Here is a 17,496-nt window from a genome sequence, read left to right on the forward strand (position 1 = left end):
GTATACCTGAAGAATGCCCTAATTCAGGTCATTAAACAATAGCAACATAAAAAAATTACTTCAGCCTGTAGTTTGATGCTGGTAGATACTGCTAAACAGGTACTGTTGCTGTATTTAAACTCTTATAATCTGAGACCATAATTGCCCTTCTGCCACCTTCCTCAATGGAAAGATACTAAAATGTTTCATTTTTAAATTCTTTCTTGTTTCAGAATTCGATGACCAAGCAGAAACGGGACAGGATCCTAATCACATTAGTCCACGCAAGATATTACAAAATTTCCTCCTAAAGTATGCTTTCTATGTAAATTTGAGCTGTCATTGTATGCTGAAACAAACTACCTTTGAAACATACATTCAAATATAATGAAACTTTGCTAATTGTGTAAAATATCAAATTTACCAATTTGCTTTCTGCTGTGCCGTGCAATGAAACAACAGACCTAGTATGAACTTCTTCCTTTACCAATTCCACCAAAATCTGCAATATAACAGATTCAAAAATTTATAAAATAGAACAAATAGAAGCATTATTAAGGAATGCATTTTGAAGAAACACCAAGACCTAAGTGCCCACAGGCCATCCCAATCAATTGGCATTACATAGAATTTACTGCCAGAAACAGACCATTTGATTCAACAGGTCTGTGCCAGTGTTTGTGTTCCACATGCAGCTCTTCCACCTTATTCTCATCATACTGTCACGTTCTTCTATTTTTTTCTTCCTCATTTACTTATCTAGCTTCCCTTAAATGCATCTGTTGTTCAGCTCAACCACTCCATGTAGTAGCGAGTCCCACTCTGAGTAAAGAGGTTTCTTGATATGATTTATTAGTGACATCTAGTGGTATTCATCCAACTATATGGAAAATTGTCCAGGTATGTCCTGTACACAAAAAGCAGGACAAATCCAACCTGGCCAATTACAGCCCCATCAGTCTACTCTCCATCATCCATAAAGTAATGGAAGGGGGTCATCAACAGTGCTATCAAGCGGCACTTGCTTAGCAATAACCTGCTCACTGATGCCCAGTTTGGGTTCCGCCAGGGCCACTCAGCTCCTGACCTCATTACAGCCTTGGTTCAAACATGGACAAAAGAGCTGAACTCCCAAGGTGAGGTTGAGAGTGACTGCCCTTGACATCAAGGCTGCATTTGACTGAGTGTGGCATCAAGGAGCCCTAGCAAAACTGGAGTGAATAGGAATCAGGGGGAAAACTATCCACTGGTTGGAGTCATACCTAGCACAACGAAAGATGGTGGTTGTTGTTGGAGGTCAGTCATCTCAGAGCCAGGACATCACTGCAGGAGTTCCTCAGGGTAGTGTCCTCAGCCCAACCATCTTCAGCTGCTTCATCAATGACCTTCCTCCCATCATAAGGTCAGAAGTGGGGATGTTCGCTGATGATTGCACAATGTTCAGCACCATTCGCGGCGACTCAGATACTGAAGCAGTCCATGTCTAAATGCAGCAAGACCTGGACAATATTCAGGCTTGGGCTGACACGTGGCAAGTAACATTCGTGCCACACAAGTGCCAGGCAATGACCATCTATAACAAGACAGAATCTAACCATCACCCCTTGACATTCAATGGCATTACCATCACCGAATCACCCACTTTAATATCCTGGGGGTATTACTAGGTTCCATTGCCCAGAAACTGAACTGGACTAGCCATAAAAATATTGTGGCTACAAGAACAGGTCAGAGGCCAGGAACCCTGTGACAAGTAACTCACGTCCTGACTCCCCAAAGCCTGTCCACCATCTACAAGGCACAGGTTAGGAGCGTGATGGAAAACTCTCCACTTGCCTGGATGAGTGCAGCTCCAACAACACTCGAAGCTTGACACCATCCAGGATAAAGCAGCCCACTTGCTTTGCACCCCATCCACAAACATTCACACTCTGCACCACAGACGCACAGTAGCAGCAGTGTGTACCATCTACAAGATGCACTGCAGGAATTCACGAAGGCTCTTAGATAACATCTTCCAAACCCACGACCACTACCACCTGGAAGGACAAGGGCAGCAGATAAATGGAAACACCACCACCTGGAAGTTCTCCTCCAAGCCACTCACCATCCTGACTTGGAACTATATCGCCGTTCCTTCACTGTTGTTGGGTCAAAATCCTTTAACTCCCTCCCTAACAGCACTGTGGGTGTACCTACACCGCATGGACTGCAGCGGTTCAAGGAGGCAGCTCATCACCACCTTCTCAAGGGTGACTAGGGATGGACAATAAAGGCTGGCCCAGCCAGTGAAGCCCACATCCCCTGAATGAATTAAAAAAAATGCTAACAAAAGGTGATAATACATGTTATCCTATATATTTTAAAAGCAAAGTATATCCCAGAGAATGGCTCTTGTAAGTAGATTTGCAACTGAAAGAAGAAAAGTTTTGCATCAAAGTTAATTTGATCCATAACAAAAACAAAAATACTTGGAAAAACTCAACAGGTCTGGCAGCATCTGCGGAGAGGAACACAGTTAATGTTTCGAGTCCGTATGACTCTTCAACAGAACTAAGGAAAAATAGAGAAGAGGTGAAATATAAGCTGATTTAAGGGGGGGTAGGACAGGTAGAGCTGGATAGAGGGCCAGTGATAGGTGGAGATAACCAAAAGATGTCATAGACAAAAAGGACAAAGAGGTGTTGAAGGTGGTGATATTATCTAAGGAATGTGATAATAGCTGACATTAAGGGTAGAAAGCAGGACGAGCAAGGTACAGAAAGCCCTAGTGAGGGTGGGGTGGGGGGAAGGGATCGGAATAGGCTAAAAGGTAGAGATAAAACAATGGATGCAAATACATTTAAAAATAATGGAAATAGGTGGGAAAAGAAAAATCTATATAAATTATTGGAAAAAAGGGGGATCGGAAAGGGGGTGAGGAAACTGCATTGGGAGCAGCGAATGCAATTGACTACATTGAGGGAAGTGCAAGTGAAATGCTGCTTCACTTGAAAGGAGTGTTTGGGCCCTTGGACAGTGAGGAGAGGGGAAGTAAAGGTGTTGGACCTTCTGCGGTTGCATGGGAAGGAGCCGTGGGAGTGGGTTGAGGTGTAGGGGGTGATGGAGGAGTGGACCAGGGTGTCCCAGAGGGAATGATCCATGCTGAATGCCACCAGGGGGGGTGAAGGGAAGATGTGTTTGGTGGTGGCATCATGCTGGAATTGGTGGAAATGGCAGAGGATGATCCTTTGAATGCGGAGGCTGGTGGGGTGATAAGTGAGGACAAGGGGGACCCTATCATGGTTCTGGAAGGGAGAGGAATGCGTGAGGGCGGATATCAGGTTTATCACATTCCTTAGATAATATCACCACCTTCAACACCTCTTTGTCCTTTTTGTCTATGACATCTTTTGGTTATCTCCACCTATCTCTGGCCCTCTATCCAGCTCTACCTGTCCCACCCCCCCTTAAACGAGCTTATATTTCACCTCTTTTCTATTTTTCCTTAGTTCTGTTGAAGAGTCATACGGACTTGAAACGTTAACTGTGTTCCTCTCCGCAGATGCTGTCAGACCTGCTGAGTTTTTCCAAGTATTTTTGTTTTTGTTTTGGATTTCCAGCATCCGCAGTTTTTTGCTTTTATCTTAATTTGAGCCATATTTTGCAAACCTTAGGAGTGTATGTGAGTGTAACTCTGTACAGCATTGGATACCCAATGAGATTGATAATCACAATTTATTGAAATTTCTTTTTCATTTAATTCAGCCAAACCTCTCATTACTAACTTTGAGACAGATGATCAAAGAGAGATTCCACTGTATTTCACCGTTACTTTCTCTTTTGATAATTATAGAATGAACAAATCAAGCTCAGCATCTAATGATGAGGAAGCAACACTTTCGCAGCAGAAAAATGCAGCGAATCCAGTAGATGCCAGGGAAAAAGCAAAACAAGCAGCTGGTCTGAAACTGACAGAAGCTGACAAAGCTATGACTGGTAGAGTAAGGAAATGCATAAATCTTTATATCGGATTTGCCTGCGTACAATGAGTGAAAGACTTCCAAGTAAACCTGAAGACTACTTTAGTCACTGCACAATTTAAATTTGAAAAATTGTCATTGTTTTAAGTCCCACCCATCACCCTGCCAACCTTTTGTGTGGGATACTCTCTAATCCATGAACACCTGATTGATGCTGTCAATGATACTTCCTGATGGGTGTGCCAAATTTAGTGTTGTTGGAAAGGATACTAGTGTTCCAGTGGTCTCAGTATTTACTTAGGAAAGAAACGCTATTTATTTTATTGTAAACTTGAAAAACACTACTACTTAGATACACTTAGCTTCATATTTTTTCAACTGCACAAGATTAATACTGTGGAAACTGAAAATTTTACTAGCTTGGTTGGCGTTTGCCTAATAGGCTAGATTATGTACGTGTGTGTATATAATATTTTTATGATTGAGCTCAAGAAGTTCACCTAAATGGAGATCTGGTTTCTTTTTCATTAGTTTATGTTGGCTGACGCAGATGGAAAAATTCCCAGGGACTCGGTGACATCATGGGTTAGACATTGGTCTTTCTCCTCGAGGTTCTAGTACAGGCCCACACAATGAAAATGAGCCCTGTTTGCTGGTTTAAGAAATAGGTTTGGGCCACTTCAATCCGTTTCCTGGTGGGCATAGGTGCACACCATTAAATTGGCGGATTCAGATGGAGGTCAGAGGATGGTAAAATAGGGGGAGTCTTTATTTTTCACCTAATTGTGCTGAAACTAGACATGAGAGAGGCAGCAGAGTTTTTTCTATTTATAGTATTATCTCTTGTTAATGTATTGCCTCCTCCCTATGTGCATCTTTCAAGGATGGTACTACATGTTGTAATTTTATCACACTTTAACCTGGATATGGCATTAAATATTGTTCTGCCCATTTGGCACCAAAGAATTGAAGATGGATCTGCTGGCTGAGTGTTAAGAGCGAGATTCCTATTGGTGGTAGATGTGTAATGTTGCAGCAGGGTGCAGCATATGATATGAATCCAATCTAATTATGTCTGCAAATGTGTGCAAAGATTGTCATCTTGCTATTGGGCAAGTAATGGTAACTTTTTTCCTGTCTATTTTACTGATTTTTAAAAATTATTCTTTTGAACTTTTCCTCCAAATTCTAAACTTACACTCCTCTTTTATGCAATCCTCACTATGTTAAAATAGTCCTCCCTAATCATTCTAAATCGTTCTTTTCTTAAACATCAAAACTTTGGAGCTACTTATCTCTCTCAGTTCTCCTTTCCTTCTAAATCTTTTAATTCCATGCTTGGCATCTTGATATATCTGGTCTTCTATTTTATTTAAAATTTTATATATGTTTTGACTTGTGGAATGTTGTAGGATCGATGTAATGCTTGAACAAATCAGTAAGTTTCTAATACGTAGCATTTTAAGGAGCAGTTTCAGTTTGACATTTTCTCAAATTATACTCGTACAAAATCATCCCAGTAGGTCAAGAACTGTAAAGTAAGTGCTTGGCTGCAGTAGGAATTTCAGTACGGCAGTAACTCAAATGAAGCCTTCAGCTTCAGAAGCTTAATTAAATTTAATGTTTACTTGAGATTTGGAACCTCTTAGTTCATTTAAATAATTCTAAGATTGGTTTGAGGAATCTTTAACCAATTACAATGTTTCTCCAAAGGAACCACACAGTTGTTATGGTTTCACCTTTTTGTAAAAATCTAGCCTTCCTAAGGGCAATTAAGAAATGGCAATAAATGCTGGCCTTGTTGGTGACACCCGTGTGAATGAATAAACAGAATCAATTTCTTTATATTTTTGTAAGCTATGGTGCCCCTTTCCAAATCAAAATGTTCTTTCGAAAGGAAATTAGTGGAAGCTGTTTGGGCCAAATTGGCTTCGAGGTGGTATATGTGGCAATAAAATTGATGTGTCAAACAACTTACCTGGGGATACGCAAATCACTTTTGTTTAATTGGATTTGTGCTTGCCTCGTGATGAAATGGATGGCAGCAATTTTTCTTTAAGTTGATATTCATCTTCTAGTGGAGCAAAGCAAAAGAAACTGTTAGAATTCCTCATGTACGGTTAGGTATTTGTCAGCCTGGAGTGTGAACCATTAACCTCAAGGTTATGAAGTAAGCAGCATTTATTGTGTGGCTTTGTATTTTCTCTTAATTTGATGATCTGTTTGCTTGTAATTCTGACCTTTTTAACGATGTTGTTTTTAAAATCAGGTAAAGTTCTCTGTTTTCTGGGCATATATGAAGGCAATTGGAACCTGCATTTCTTTCTGCATTGTTCTATTCTACCTATGCCAACATGTAGCCTCTTTATCCTCTAATTACTGGTTGAGTTTATGGACAGATGATCCAGTTATTAATGGGACCCAACAGCATACTTCACTCAGACTAGGAGTATATGGTGCACTTGGAATAATTCAAGGTTTGTGAAAATGATTTTGATTTGCAATCTTAATATAAGTTTGCTGGTTCTGAAAATATGTTAAGGACAATTATGTGTTTTAGTCTGGGGCATTTGGACCAGAATTGGATTATTGCATTTCCTGTTAGTAGTTTCTTTTGATAAATTGTTGCTTTTAAGGCATGATTCTATCTATTTGGCACAACTGTTGGATTTTATTGCAGGTAACTCAAGTCATTGGCTTTAGTTTGCGTAAAACTGAAAGTAGCACAGTTTTACATTCTTCAAAATAGTGAAACAAATATGCTTTTGTATATTTTGACTTGGCATCATAATAGTAGATGTTCTTGAAATGTATTGGTCAGAATTATATTAGAAAATAAATCATATTTAACTTTGAACCTTTTTTTAACTCTTCCCCTGCATTCTCCCCTCCACAACTAACTGCCCCTCCGCCACACCACAGGTCAACTGCCACTGCACTTAAAATCTGCTAATCACCTAACCTTTGGTTTCCCTCTTTTATTGGCACACCTGCAGCTGTTGGTTTGTTCAATTGTATCCTCACCCTTAGCTCAATCCTTGATGTCCTTTTCCTGAGGAAAGCTTTCAGTGTTCCTCTCCCTGTCGTCCCCCTTATAATTACCCTCGTCTTTGCACACTCAAGTCTAAGGGATGCAAATGTGCCCATATATGGCACGCAGCTTGCTTGACCATTCACCGCCCAGATTTGGGTGAACCATATCAAGTTCAACTGGACCCTTCTTTCCTCGGCCAAAACTGCATTCTACCTTAGGACGATCCTAGAGAGCAAAGATAACCACTGGCTTTGTTTCTGCATTACAGTCCATCTCTTCAAACCCTTTGCCTCTACTCCCTCAATCCTCATGAAAACAATTATGAGGAGCTCATGAATTTGTTTATTACCAAGAAAGGGACTTTCTGTTTAATTGCCTCTGCTACTTTCCTCCCCCTGTGCACTCCTGCCCCCTGCCATTGTAACCGTAACCTGAACCTCATTAATGATCAAAGTTGTTTTCACACCCAGCTACAAACTTCATACCATTGTTACTGATTCCAGCTCCTTCCCTGGCCACTGTTAGGAGGAACCATGCAGTTGATGGCCCCAGTGCCATTTTTGACCCAGCTTTAGCTTCTAACCCCACATCCTCTCAAACATGAAGTGTGCCTGCTTCTATCTTGATGATATTGTTTGTTTTCATCTCTATTCAACCCATCTCCATAACATTGCCACCCTCTATCTCTATTTCAGTCCACCTGTCATAAACCTCATTCATGTCTTTATCACCCCGACTTGATTTATTCCACTGCTGTGCTAGCTGACCTCTAATGCTCAATGCTTCGACAACTTCACATGCAGAAGTCTGATGCCCTGTCGTGCGTTGGTCCTGCCCTTTCACCTCTGTCATTGCTGATTTACATTGGCTTTTGGTGCCAAATGCCTCAGATTCACAATTCTCCACACTAAGCCCAGGCATTGATTTTCCCTTCTCTGTCTCTTTGTAGCTTTCTCTAGCTTTCCAGCTTCCCTAATTCACCATTCCCTACTCCAATATTTTGTGCATCACCTCTCCATTGTTGACTGTGCCTTCAACTGCCTAGACCTCATGCCTGAATTCACTGCCTTAAACTTTCCCCTCTCCTTTAAAACCCATATATTTGACCAGGCTTTTGGTTACCCTACCTAAGGTGTCCTCTTTTTGGCTCTTCTTTTACCTACATCTCTGAAGTGCCTGAGGATGTGCTTCCACATTAAAGGTGCTAAATAACTGCTAAACAACTTTTGGTGTTGCTGTTGCTCGTAGGTCTGGAACTAAATTTTTGTTAAAATTTTGCAGGTCTTTTTGTACTCTTTTCATCGGTGGCGATGAGTGTTGGAGGAATATCGGCTTCACGCTGGCTCCATGATCACGTGCTCTATGATATCCTGATGTCACCAATGAGCTTTTTTGAGCGGACGCCTAGTGGTAACATAGTAAACCGCTTCTCCAAAGAAATCGATACAATAGACTCGGTGATTCCATTAGTGATTAAAATGTTCTTAGGATCACTATTTAATGTTCTTGTTTCTTGCACGGTGATTTTAGTGGCCACTCCAATAGCTACAGTCATCATTCCACCCTTGGGATTTGTCTACGTATTTGTACAGGTCAGTATTAATGAAATAGTTGTGCTTAACAAAAATTGTATAGGAGTCATTCTTTGCAAAATTATTCAGAATTTCATTTTTCCGTCTGGTCGTTGATTATTGGATATAAATTTGCTCTCGTGCTGAACCTCTAAGATCGTTTTTTTGTGCTCGGGTCAACAATGTTCTGCAGCTACTGCAAATGTGGATTCTGCAACAAGTCTTTCATGGGGGACATATATCAATAAAAAGCTGCATATCATTAGGAAATTTAGGTAGGTTGACATCACTGGAATTTGGAAACCAGGTAATTTGTTCTGCAGCAGTAACACTGATGAGAGCTGTTCAGAGGAGGAAATAAAAAGCCAGGAGAGTAATTCCATGACAGTTCTGTGGTCATGGAGCCCTGGAATGCTAGGTGCTTGCTCTTTTGGTGATACAAAAAAGTAATTCAGTTCATTGTGTGACTTCCATAGTACAACAATGAAATTTTCTAACATTTGATATAAAAAGTCTAAAATCACCGACTAGTAAAAATATTATCTGAGCTAACAAATCACAAACTGTCTTTCAGTCTCAAAGCTGCTGCAAAGCAACCCTGCTGGTGGTCTTTTATTGTAGACATTAATAGAGAACAGAATATTTTTAATAAAGTCTCCATAAAATTATTGAAAAATTGGGGCTCAAACTTGTTTTTGGAAAGTAATTAATTAATGCCCGTCAACCTGGTGGGTATTGAAAAGCAAGAGTGACACATAATCAGCAGCAGGTTGTAAGGATAATGCACCATTGGCTGTTTTGTTTCTAGTGGTACTGTTTATTTAACATAAGACATTCTGATTAAAAGTAGTTAGTTTTAACTAGATAAACTATTGACTAACAGTGGCATCTAGTGATGTTGGCTCCATGACAGGAGTTATGCATATTGGTGGTTAAAAATACAGATCGTTTATGATCTGAAACGTGCGTGGGATACAGCTCAATTTGAAAAATCAAGTCAAATTTGAACTGCTCACTTATCCTAAATAAATCTGGTTTAGAAAAATATTTTAGAATCAGTTGGAGTAGCATCTCCTAGAATAAGGAATTGTGTTGCAACTCTACCACTTAAATGTCTTAAAGGGTCTCTGGGCTGTTGCTAATTGTGTATTAGGCACTTAAGAGCATAATTGCATAATTTAGCCACCTTTTGCATCAGTGAAGAAAACATAGTAGCAATTACGTGATCTTGTATCATTCTACCCAATTTTATAGGCACCAGTGGTAAGAGGTTATACATTTTATAATGTATGTCACATTCCAGGTTTCATAGGCTGGACTTAGATTCAAGACATTTTTCTGAAACAGGTAGAAAGAAAACTAAAACACTAATTATAAAACTCGCATGGTCATTCTGATTAAATTCTAAATCTAGTGATTTTGAAGCAGTCCATTTAACACATGAAATAATTAATTTCACAAATCATAATATCCATACGAAAATTAATAAGTTGGAATATTTGTACACTTTGAATTTTTGTAATTTATATGGGAGATTTTCAAAGCAAAGCCACTAATTTTGCTCCTCTGTTTGGAACATGAGGCAGTGAAAACAATTTAGAATTTAGGTGCATGTTATTATTTCTTTTAATGATGTACCAAGTTCACTGGGTTTTTGACCCAACTACTTGTCTGACATTTATCTGCAGTTGGTTTAAAGAGAGGATGGCTTTCCTTTGTTAATTCCAAATATGCTGAAGCATAATTTAAAAAAAAAAATCAAAAATGCAGCATCATAACGCAAAAATATTGCACTTAAAATGCTTATTGTGTTGTTTAAATGTTTTACAATATCTCAATAATACAGGAGAAATTTTAAATGCATTTTAGCTATTTTTTTAACCTCTGATTATTGAGCATCAGGTGGAGAAATAATACCGGGTTTCAAAAGTGACGCCAAAAGCTTAGGTATTTATTACCTAACTTAGCGGCACCAAGTTAGCGGTGTCCGTGTCTTGCTCCCTCACTGTGAAGTGTATTTCGTAAGTGTACAAGAGTTTACTCTGAGACACACTTGCATCAATATATTACTGTTTGCCATATGCTTGTGTCGATGCATTAATAATTGGCTCTGGCTTGGACTGGAGAGGGAAGGACCCAATGATGATGGATGAGTTTATTTAAAGTGAGCTCGTAAGCCCACAGTGTTAATTATTTTGCTAGTGCAGATGTGTTTACTGATCTGGGTACTACTAAGCTGTGGTGCAGCTGATAGAGCTGGGAAGCAATTTTTTTAACCAATGAATACCACCTTGTTCCCTTCCTGCCTCTGAAATGGACAGTAGGGACAGGACGCTTAAAGAAAAAAGGCATGTGAAAGTTACTTACCCTCAAAAAATTGGGGTGGCTGAAGGGGAGGGTAGTTAAAATAGAGCAATATTGGAGAAAAGAGGAAGATTCAGTTTAAATGTATGTAGAGGGACGTTTTCCATCCTTACTTGGTCTGGCCTAGAGGCGACTCCAGACCCACGTCAATGTGGGTGACTCTTAATTGCCTTCTGAAATGTTCTCAATGGTAATTCAGGATTGGCATTAAGTAGTGTCCTTTCCAGCAATGCCCACATCCTGTGAATGAATATAAAAAATAGAAAAAGGAATATCCAGTTAAGAGGAATGTAGGTGCGATGTCTTTTTTATTTTTTTCTGAAATTGTTTTACTTTAGTAGCCCTGGATTAATGTTATAATTTTATTCCTGACATTAAAATATTGTTTGAATCACAGCAGATGAGCTGGAAACAAAGTTCAAATTAATGCAGTAATTGTAACTATTTTCTCATGCTTTGGATGTGCTGCAGCTGATGAATGCTGTAATTTCAGGAGACAGTCTCTTAAACTGCAATCCGTCTTTTTCCAAAGTGGATAATATGACACCTGAAGTCCCTGTGGATTGAAATTTTCTATCCCTGTGGTGTATTTCAAATTCTAACTGAGATAGGGTCCTGGACTTAAGAACAGCAGGGAGAGAGATATGGTGTTACTTGTCCATTCTGCAGGCTTCTTCTGGTTGTCAGAGTAACCAACAGGCAAGCTTATAATCATAACTTTTCACATGTGGAGTTTTGGTCATGTGATAACTGTTATTGGCCCACAATGGAGGGTGATCCATGTTGATAAAAGAGCCTTGATGTCCCATTGTGAAAGCTATCAAGATGCCATCGAAACAGATGGGGATCCTTGGTGTTAATGGTATCTTAATTATATTAATATACACGAGTGAAGGGCATTGTTTAATTAAGTACTTTGAGGACATACAAGTAGGGGACAACTGGGACACTGGGTGTGAGAGGAGATCTTATGAGACCGAACAAAGTTAATAAATTATTTAAGTAATGAAAAGCTGTGTGGCTTGATTTTGACTTCACCAAATGGCTTGGATTCTCTTTGCACTTAGCACCTCTCCTTGCATAATAAGTTGCGTTAGTCCTTCATTATTGCTGGTAGTTTCTGGGGTCAGAAAGTCTAGAGGCCCATTGTTCTTATGTTTTGTGGAGAGTTTAGACAGGAAAAGGCAGGTATGAAGTGCATTAGGGGAACTGCTTATCACTGTCTCGTGGCAAATCCATGTTCAGATATTTCTAGACTTGGCCAATTTGTAAGTTAGGTGACTTCAGTGTCTTTGGTAAAAGTTCTTTTAAAGAAGCTCAATATATATCTGATCAACTGATGAAATTAAAGATTAATGTTCCATATGCACACAACACATTGTCGTGATAGTATAACTGGAGTTCAGACAAACTAGTTCTTATACACAGAGACGAGAACAAAGATCCCATCATGAGCATCCTAAAGATCCTTTAGTACCTCAAATTTTATTGGTTAAGAAACTAAAGCCCAACAAGTTTGTATAATATTCTGGAATGACTGTAAATATGTGCCTGTTGGGTTTTATAATTATTGTCATTCTCTGTAGTCCTCCTGATTTTCTCTTTTCACCTCGAACTTATCACCAGCTGTGACCTAAATTTGGCCCAAACGGCTGCCAATTAGGGGGCTTTGGTTTCCCTTTCTTTAGTTGGGGCAGCACTTGAATGACCAAGAAGTAACATAGTGCAAATGTTGGAAATCTGAAAGGGAAATGAAAATGTCAGAATCGGGTAGAGACACAAATAGCTGCAATTCTCTTTAAAAGTTTTTGTCTTGATCTTTCTGCAAGGCAGGAATTGTGGGTTTCTAGGACCAGCCTCCTTTTCTGTAACCCCTCTCAGGATTCATTACTCACTCTTTCAGCAAACGGCAGCTGACCACTCAACATCCTAAATGGGGATGAAGTACAAATCGGCCATGATCTAATTGAGTGGCAGAATAAAATGATGGGGCTGAATGACCTACTCCGGTACCTCTTTTCCTTCACAAATCTCTGTTTAAATTACGGAATATGGAGTTTTGTTATTCTCTTAGGTCAGAGCCATAATGTGCCCAATTGTCTTCTAAAGACGACCTTTTACCAATGAGACAATTGTACGGCTGTAACTGTCTGTGACCCAGAAACTAAGATATGACAGGAAGCCTGCTGTATGACTATAGGAGAGGAAATAATTGCGGACTAATTGTTGTTGAAGCATACTTAATGGAGAAGACATGGGCACTACCTCTTGAGAGTTTTGTAGCAAACCTAGAGTGAGGGTTTGTGAAAGAGATGTAACTAATTCTGTTTAATTGAAACAAATGCTTCTTGTATCTATTTTTGGTGACAATTAAAATTATTTTAACTCATTAACGTATTTTTCTATTTTTAGAGGTACTATGTGGCTACCTCACGTCAGTTGAAAAGATTAGAATCAGCCAGCCGATCACCCATATTTTCAAACTTCAATGAAACTCTGCTTGGTGTTAGTGTTATCCGTGCTTTTGGAGAAGAAGACCGTTTTATACACCAGAATGACTTCAGGGTAGATGAAAACCAGAAAGCTTATTACCCCAGTATTGTTGCCAACAGGTAACTTAATAATATAATGTTACTGTACTTCTACATTTGGGTCATTCGCGCCACTGTTTTGGGAATGCAGAAGTCATTAAAAGTGAATGAATGAATGCTCAAGTTCAATTAGTCTTGATTGTCAAATCAGGTTTAATGTAGATGCCTGGTGCTTATTATTCTTACACCAACTAAGCATTGTGGGATGTTCCAAAATCACTTGTGCGGGAGCAGGAGAGCGAGTTTGACTGATCCCACAATAATTAGATTAACTATTTTCATCTTGTTAACATTCCACCAGGTGGTTGGCTGTGAGACTGGAGTTTGTTGGCAATTGCATTGTGCTTTTTGCTGCCCTGTTTGCTGTGGCATACAGAGATACAGTCAGTCCGGGGATTGTTGGGTTGTCTATATCCTATGCCCTACAGGTATGGAGAAATATGTTTACAATTTTAATATTAATACTCTTACTCATTATAAACTTTTGTAATTAAACTACATTATAGCTGACTTAATTTTTAAAATCATGATCGTTTCCACAAAATTTCTAGAATTAGAGCAATGACTGCCCTTAACATCAAGGAGGCATGTGACCAAATGTGGCATCAAGGAGCCCAAGCAAAACTGAAGTCAATAGGAATCAGGGAAAACTCTCCGCTGATTGGAATCATACCTAGCAAAAAGGAAGATGGTTGTGGCTGTTGTTGGAGGTCAATCATCTCAGTTCCCAGGACATAGCTGCAGGAGTTCCTCAAGGTAGTATCCTAGGCCCAGCCATCTTTAGCTGCTTCATCAATGACCTTCCTTCCATCTTAAGGTCAGAAGCGGGGATGTTCGCTGCTGATTGCACAATGTTCAGCACCATCCGCAGCGACTCAGATACTGAAGCAGTCCACGTCCGAATGCAGCAAGACCTGGACAATAATCAGACTTGGGCTGACAAGTGGCAAGTAACATTCGTGCCACATAAGTGCCAGGCATTGACCATCTCCAACAAGAGAGAATCTAACCATCTCCCCTCGACATTCAATGGCATGAACATCACTGAATCCCCCACTATCAACATCCTGGGGGCTACCATTGACCAGAAACTGAATTGGACCAACCATATAAATATCGTGGCTACAAGAGCAGGTCAGAGGCAGGAAATTCTGCAGAGAGTCACTCACCACCTGACTCCTCAAAGCCTATTCACCATCTGCAAGGCTCAAGTCAGGAATGTGATGGAATACTCTCCACTTGCCTGGATGAGTGCAGCTCCAGCAATACTCAAGAAGCTCAACACCATCCAGGACAAAGCAGCCAGCTTGATTGGCACTCCATCCACCACCGATGCACAGTGGTACAAGATGTATTGCAGCAACTTACCAAGGTGACAGCACCTTGCAAACCTGCAACCTCTTTGCTTACAAGGACAAGGGCAGCGCAAGCAAGGGAACACCACCACCTGGAAATTCCTCTCCAGGTCACTCACCATCCTGACTTGGAAATATATTGCCCTTTCTTCACTGTCGCTGGGTCAAAATCCTGGAACTCCCTCCCTAACAGCATTGTGGGTGTACCTACACCACATGGACTGCAGTGGTTCAAGAAGACAGCTCACCACCACCTTCTCAAGGGCAATTAGGGATGTGCATAAATGCCGGCCTAGCTAGTGATGCCGTGAATGAATAAAAAAAGTTTGAAACTTCACTGCCCTTTTGAGCTGATCAGTTTTAGCCTGCTGTACTTTTTCTGTCTTTCCTTTTTTTAATTTTTCCTTGGGCTGGGGGAACTGCTGGAAAGACCACATATACTATCTGTGTCTAATTGCCTTGGGGAGGTGGTGATGTGCCTTGTATTCCTTCAATATTGCTGCTTTTGTCCTTGGCCATAAAGGTTACTGTCAATGTAACTGTGGCGAGTTGCTGCAGCATTCTGTACATACTGCAGCCACAGTATACCAGTGATGGAGAAGGTGGATAATGAACCTGGTGACAGGTGCCAGTCAAGCAAATTGCTGTTTCCTGAATGATGTTGATCTTTTTGAGTGTCATTGTGGGGCTGCCCACAGGCAAGGCAAGGGGCAATTCTTGAATTGCGCCTTCTGGAAAAGTTTTGAAGGGGTGACAAAGTGGTCCACTCTTCACAAAATATCCAGCCTCTGCTGTTACACTGATACAGTGGAGTAGTGTAATATTTTTATACCTTTAGATATACAAAGTGAAGTGAAAAATACTTTCCTGTCCTGAAGCATAGAATGACAATGACAGTAGATCCTTTTATAAAGTAATGAATTTGATATCACTTGGTAGCTTTCAGTAATGGCAGGATATCTCGAGAGGTTACCTCACTCTGACAACTGTACAGATTACATTGTTTTTTGTCAGTAATGACAGTTTAATTTAATTGAGAGCAAAGTTTTTTGTTTCATTCACGGGATGTGGGCTTCGCTGGCTGGACCAGCATTTATTGCCCATCCCTAATTGCCCTTGAGAAGGTGGTGGTGAGCTGCCTTCTTGAACCGCTGCAGTCCATGTGATGTAGGTACACCCACAGCGCTGTTAGGGAGGGAGTTCCTTCGGCTGCCTGAGGAAGAGAATGTTTGAAGACCAGGACCTCAAACCCAGCACCAAGCTCACTGTCTACAGAGCAGTAGTGATACCTGCCCTCCTATATGGCTCAGAGCCATGGACCATGTACAGCAGGCAGCTCAAAACTCTGGAGAAGTACCACCAGCGCTGCCTCCGCAAGATCCTGCAGATCCATTGGCAGGATGGGTGCACCAACATCAGCGTCCTCGCTCAGGCCAATAGCCCCAGCATCGAAACATTGACCACGCTCGACCAGCTGTGCTGGGTGGGCCACATCGACCGCATGCCTGACATGACACTCGCGAAACAAGCGCTCTACTCGGATCTTCAACACCGCAAGCCAGCCCCAGGAGGGCAGAGGAGACACTTTAGGGACACCCTCAAAGCTTCCATGAAGAAGTGCAACATTCCCACTGACATCTGGGAATCCCTGGCACAAGACTGCCCGAAGTGGAGGGAAAGCATCCAGGAAGGAGCTGAACACCTCGAGTCTCATCGCCAAAGGCTAGCTGAAGCCACGCATTGGCAGCGAAAGGAGTGAGTGGGAAGCCGGGCACCCCACCCACCCGCTCCCCCGCCACTGTCTGCCCCACCTGTGACAGACACTGTAGGTCGTGCATTGGACTCGTCAGTCACCCGAGAACTTATTTTGAGTGTGAAGGAAGTCGTCCTCTAGCCCTAGGGACAGTATAAGAAGAAGATCAAAGTGAATGGTAAACACGTTCAAAAGGCTAAATGTTCTACTCTTGTTCCTATGTCCCCTAAAAATGTCTCATTATTGTTTAGATAACATCGACATTAAACTGGCTGGTACGCATGACTTCTGAAGTAGAAACTAACATTGTTGCAGTGGAAAGAGTGCAAGAGTATTCTGGTACTGCCAAAGAGGTAAGATTCAAATTAGAAAATAAAACAGATCTGTCCTCTCAGATTGGAGGACTTGGGTTTGGAACACCAAGCTTGTTCTGACATCTCAATCTGCGAAACATAAATTTATAGAATTTGGTGTTTGCATAAGCCCAGTAGTTGGGTGCCTCACCTGGATCGGTCGGTGGATGTAGGCCCCTGCTAATCCTAATGGCAGGATCATAATTAAATAAAATTTCCTAGACTCCTGACACCTGACCAGATTCATTGCCTTGGCTCTGGGTGGTAGCCCTGATTTTGGCTGCAGGTGGTGACAGTTGCTGCCAGGTATCTGTTGGAATGCCCCCCCTCCCCCGGTCAGTGGGTGGAGGGAAATTGAACCTGGTGATTGGGAAGTGCTTTGGATCCTCTTGGTCAGCAGTCGGAGAGGGTTTGGGACTGGGGGGATTCCAAATACTGCTGGAATGGGGTCACCCTGCTCAACCAGGACGCCCAGTTCTTGCCCCACAAGGAGTTCAAAGAGGAGGACAGTTTGTATACACACCTCGGCTGCTT

The 17,496-nt window shown here is 41.1% G+C and overlaps 1 protein-coding gene across 1 annotated transcript in view; it reads left to right on the forward strand.

Annotated features, from left to right (window-relative positions):
• The window catches only part of abcc1 (ATP binding cassette subfamily C member 1 (ABCC1 blood group)), a 99,914-nt gene that overhangs the window by 71,839 nt on the left and 10,579 nt on the right, over positions 1–17,496 (forward strand). The window contains exons 20-26 of the mRNA XM_078559149.1: positions 213–291; positions 3,815–3,962; positions 6,211–6,418; positions 8,257–8,567; positions 13,323–13,522; positions 13,803–13,929; positions 16,861–16,962. Coding sequence (XP_078415275.1) covers positions 213–291; positions 3,815–3,962; positions 6,211–6,418; positions 8,257–8,567; positions 13,323–13,522; positions 13,803–13,929; positions 16,861–16,962 — 1,175 coding nt within the window. The remainder of the gene's footprint in view (positions 1–212; positions 292–3,814; positions 3,963–6,210; positions 6,419–8,256; positions 8,568–13,322; positions 13,523–13,802; positions 13,930–16,860; positions 16,963–17,496) is intronic.

This window comes from Cetorhinus maximus, chromosome 15 (assembly GCF_964194155.1).
Source record: "Cetorhinus maximus chromosome 15, sCetMax3.hap1.1, whole genome shotgun sequence".
In the NCBI taxonomy this organism is placed as follows: Eukaryota; Metazoa; Chordata; class Chondrichthyes; order Lamniformes; family Cetorhinidae; genus Cetorhinus; species Cetorhinus maximus.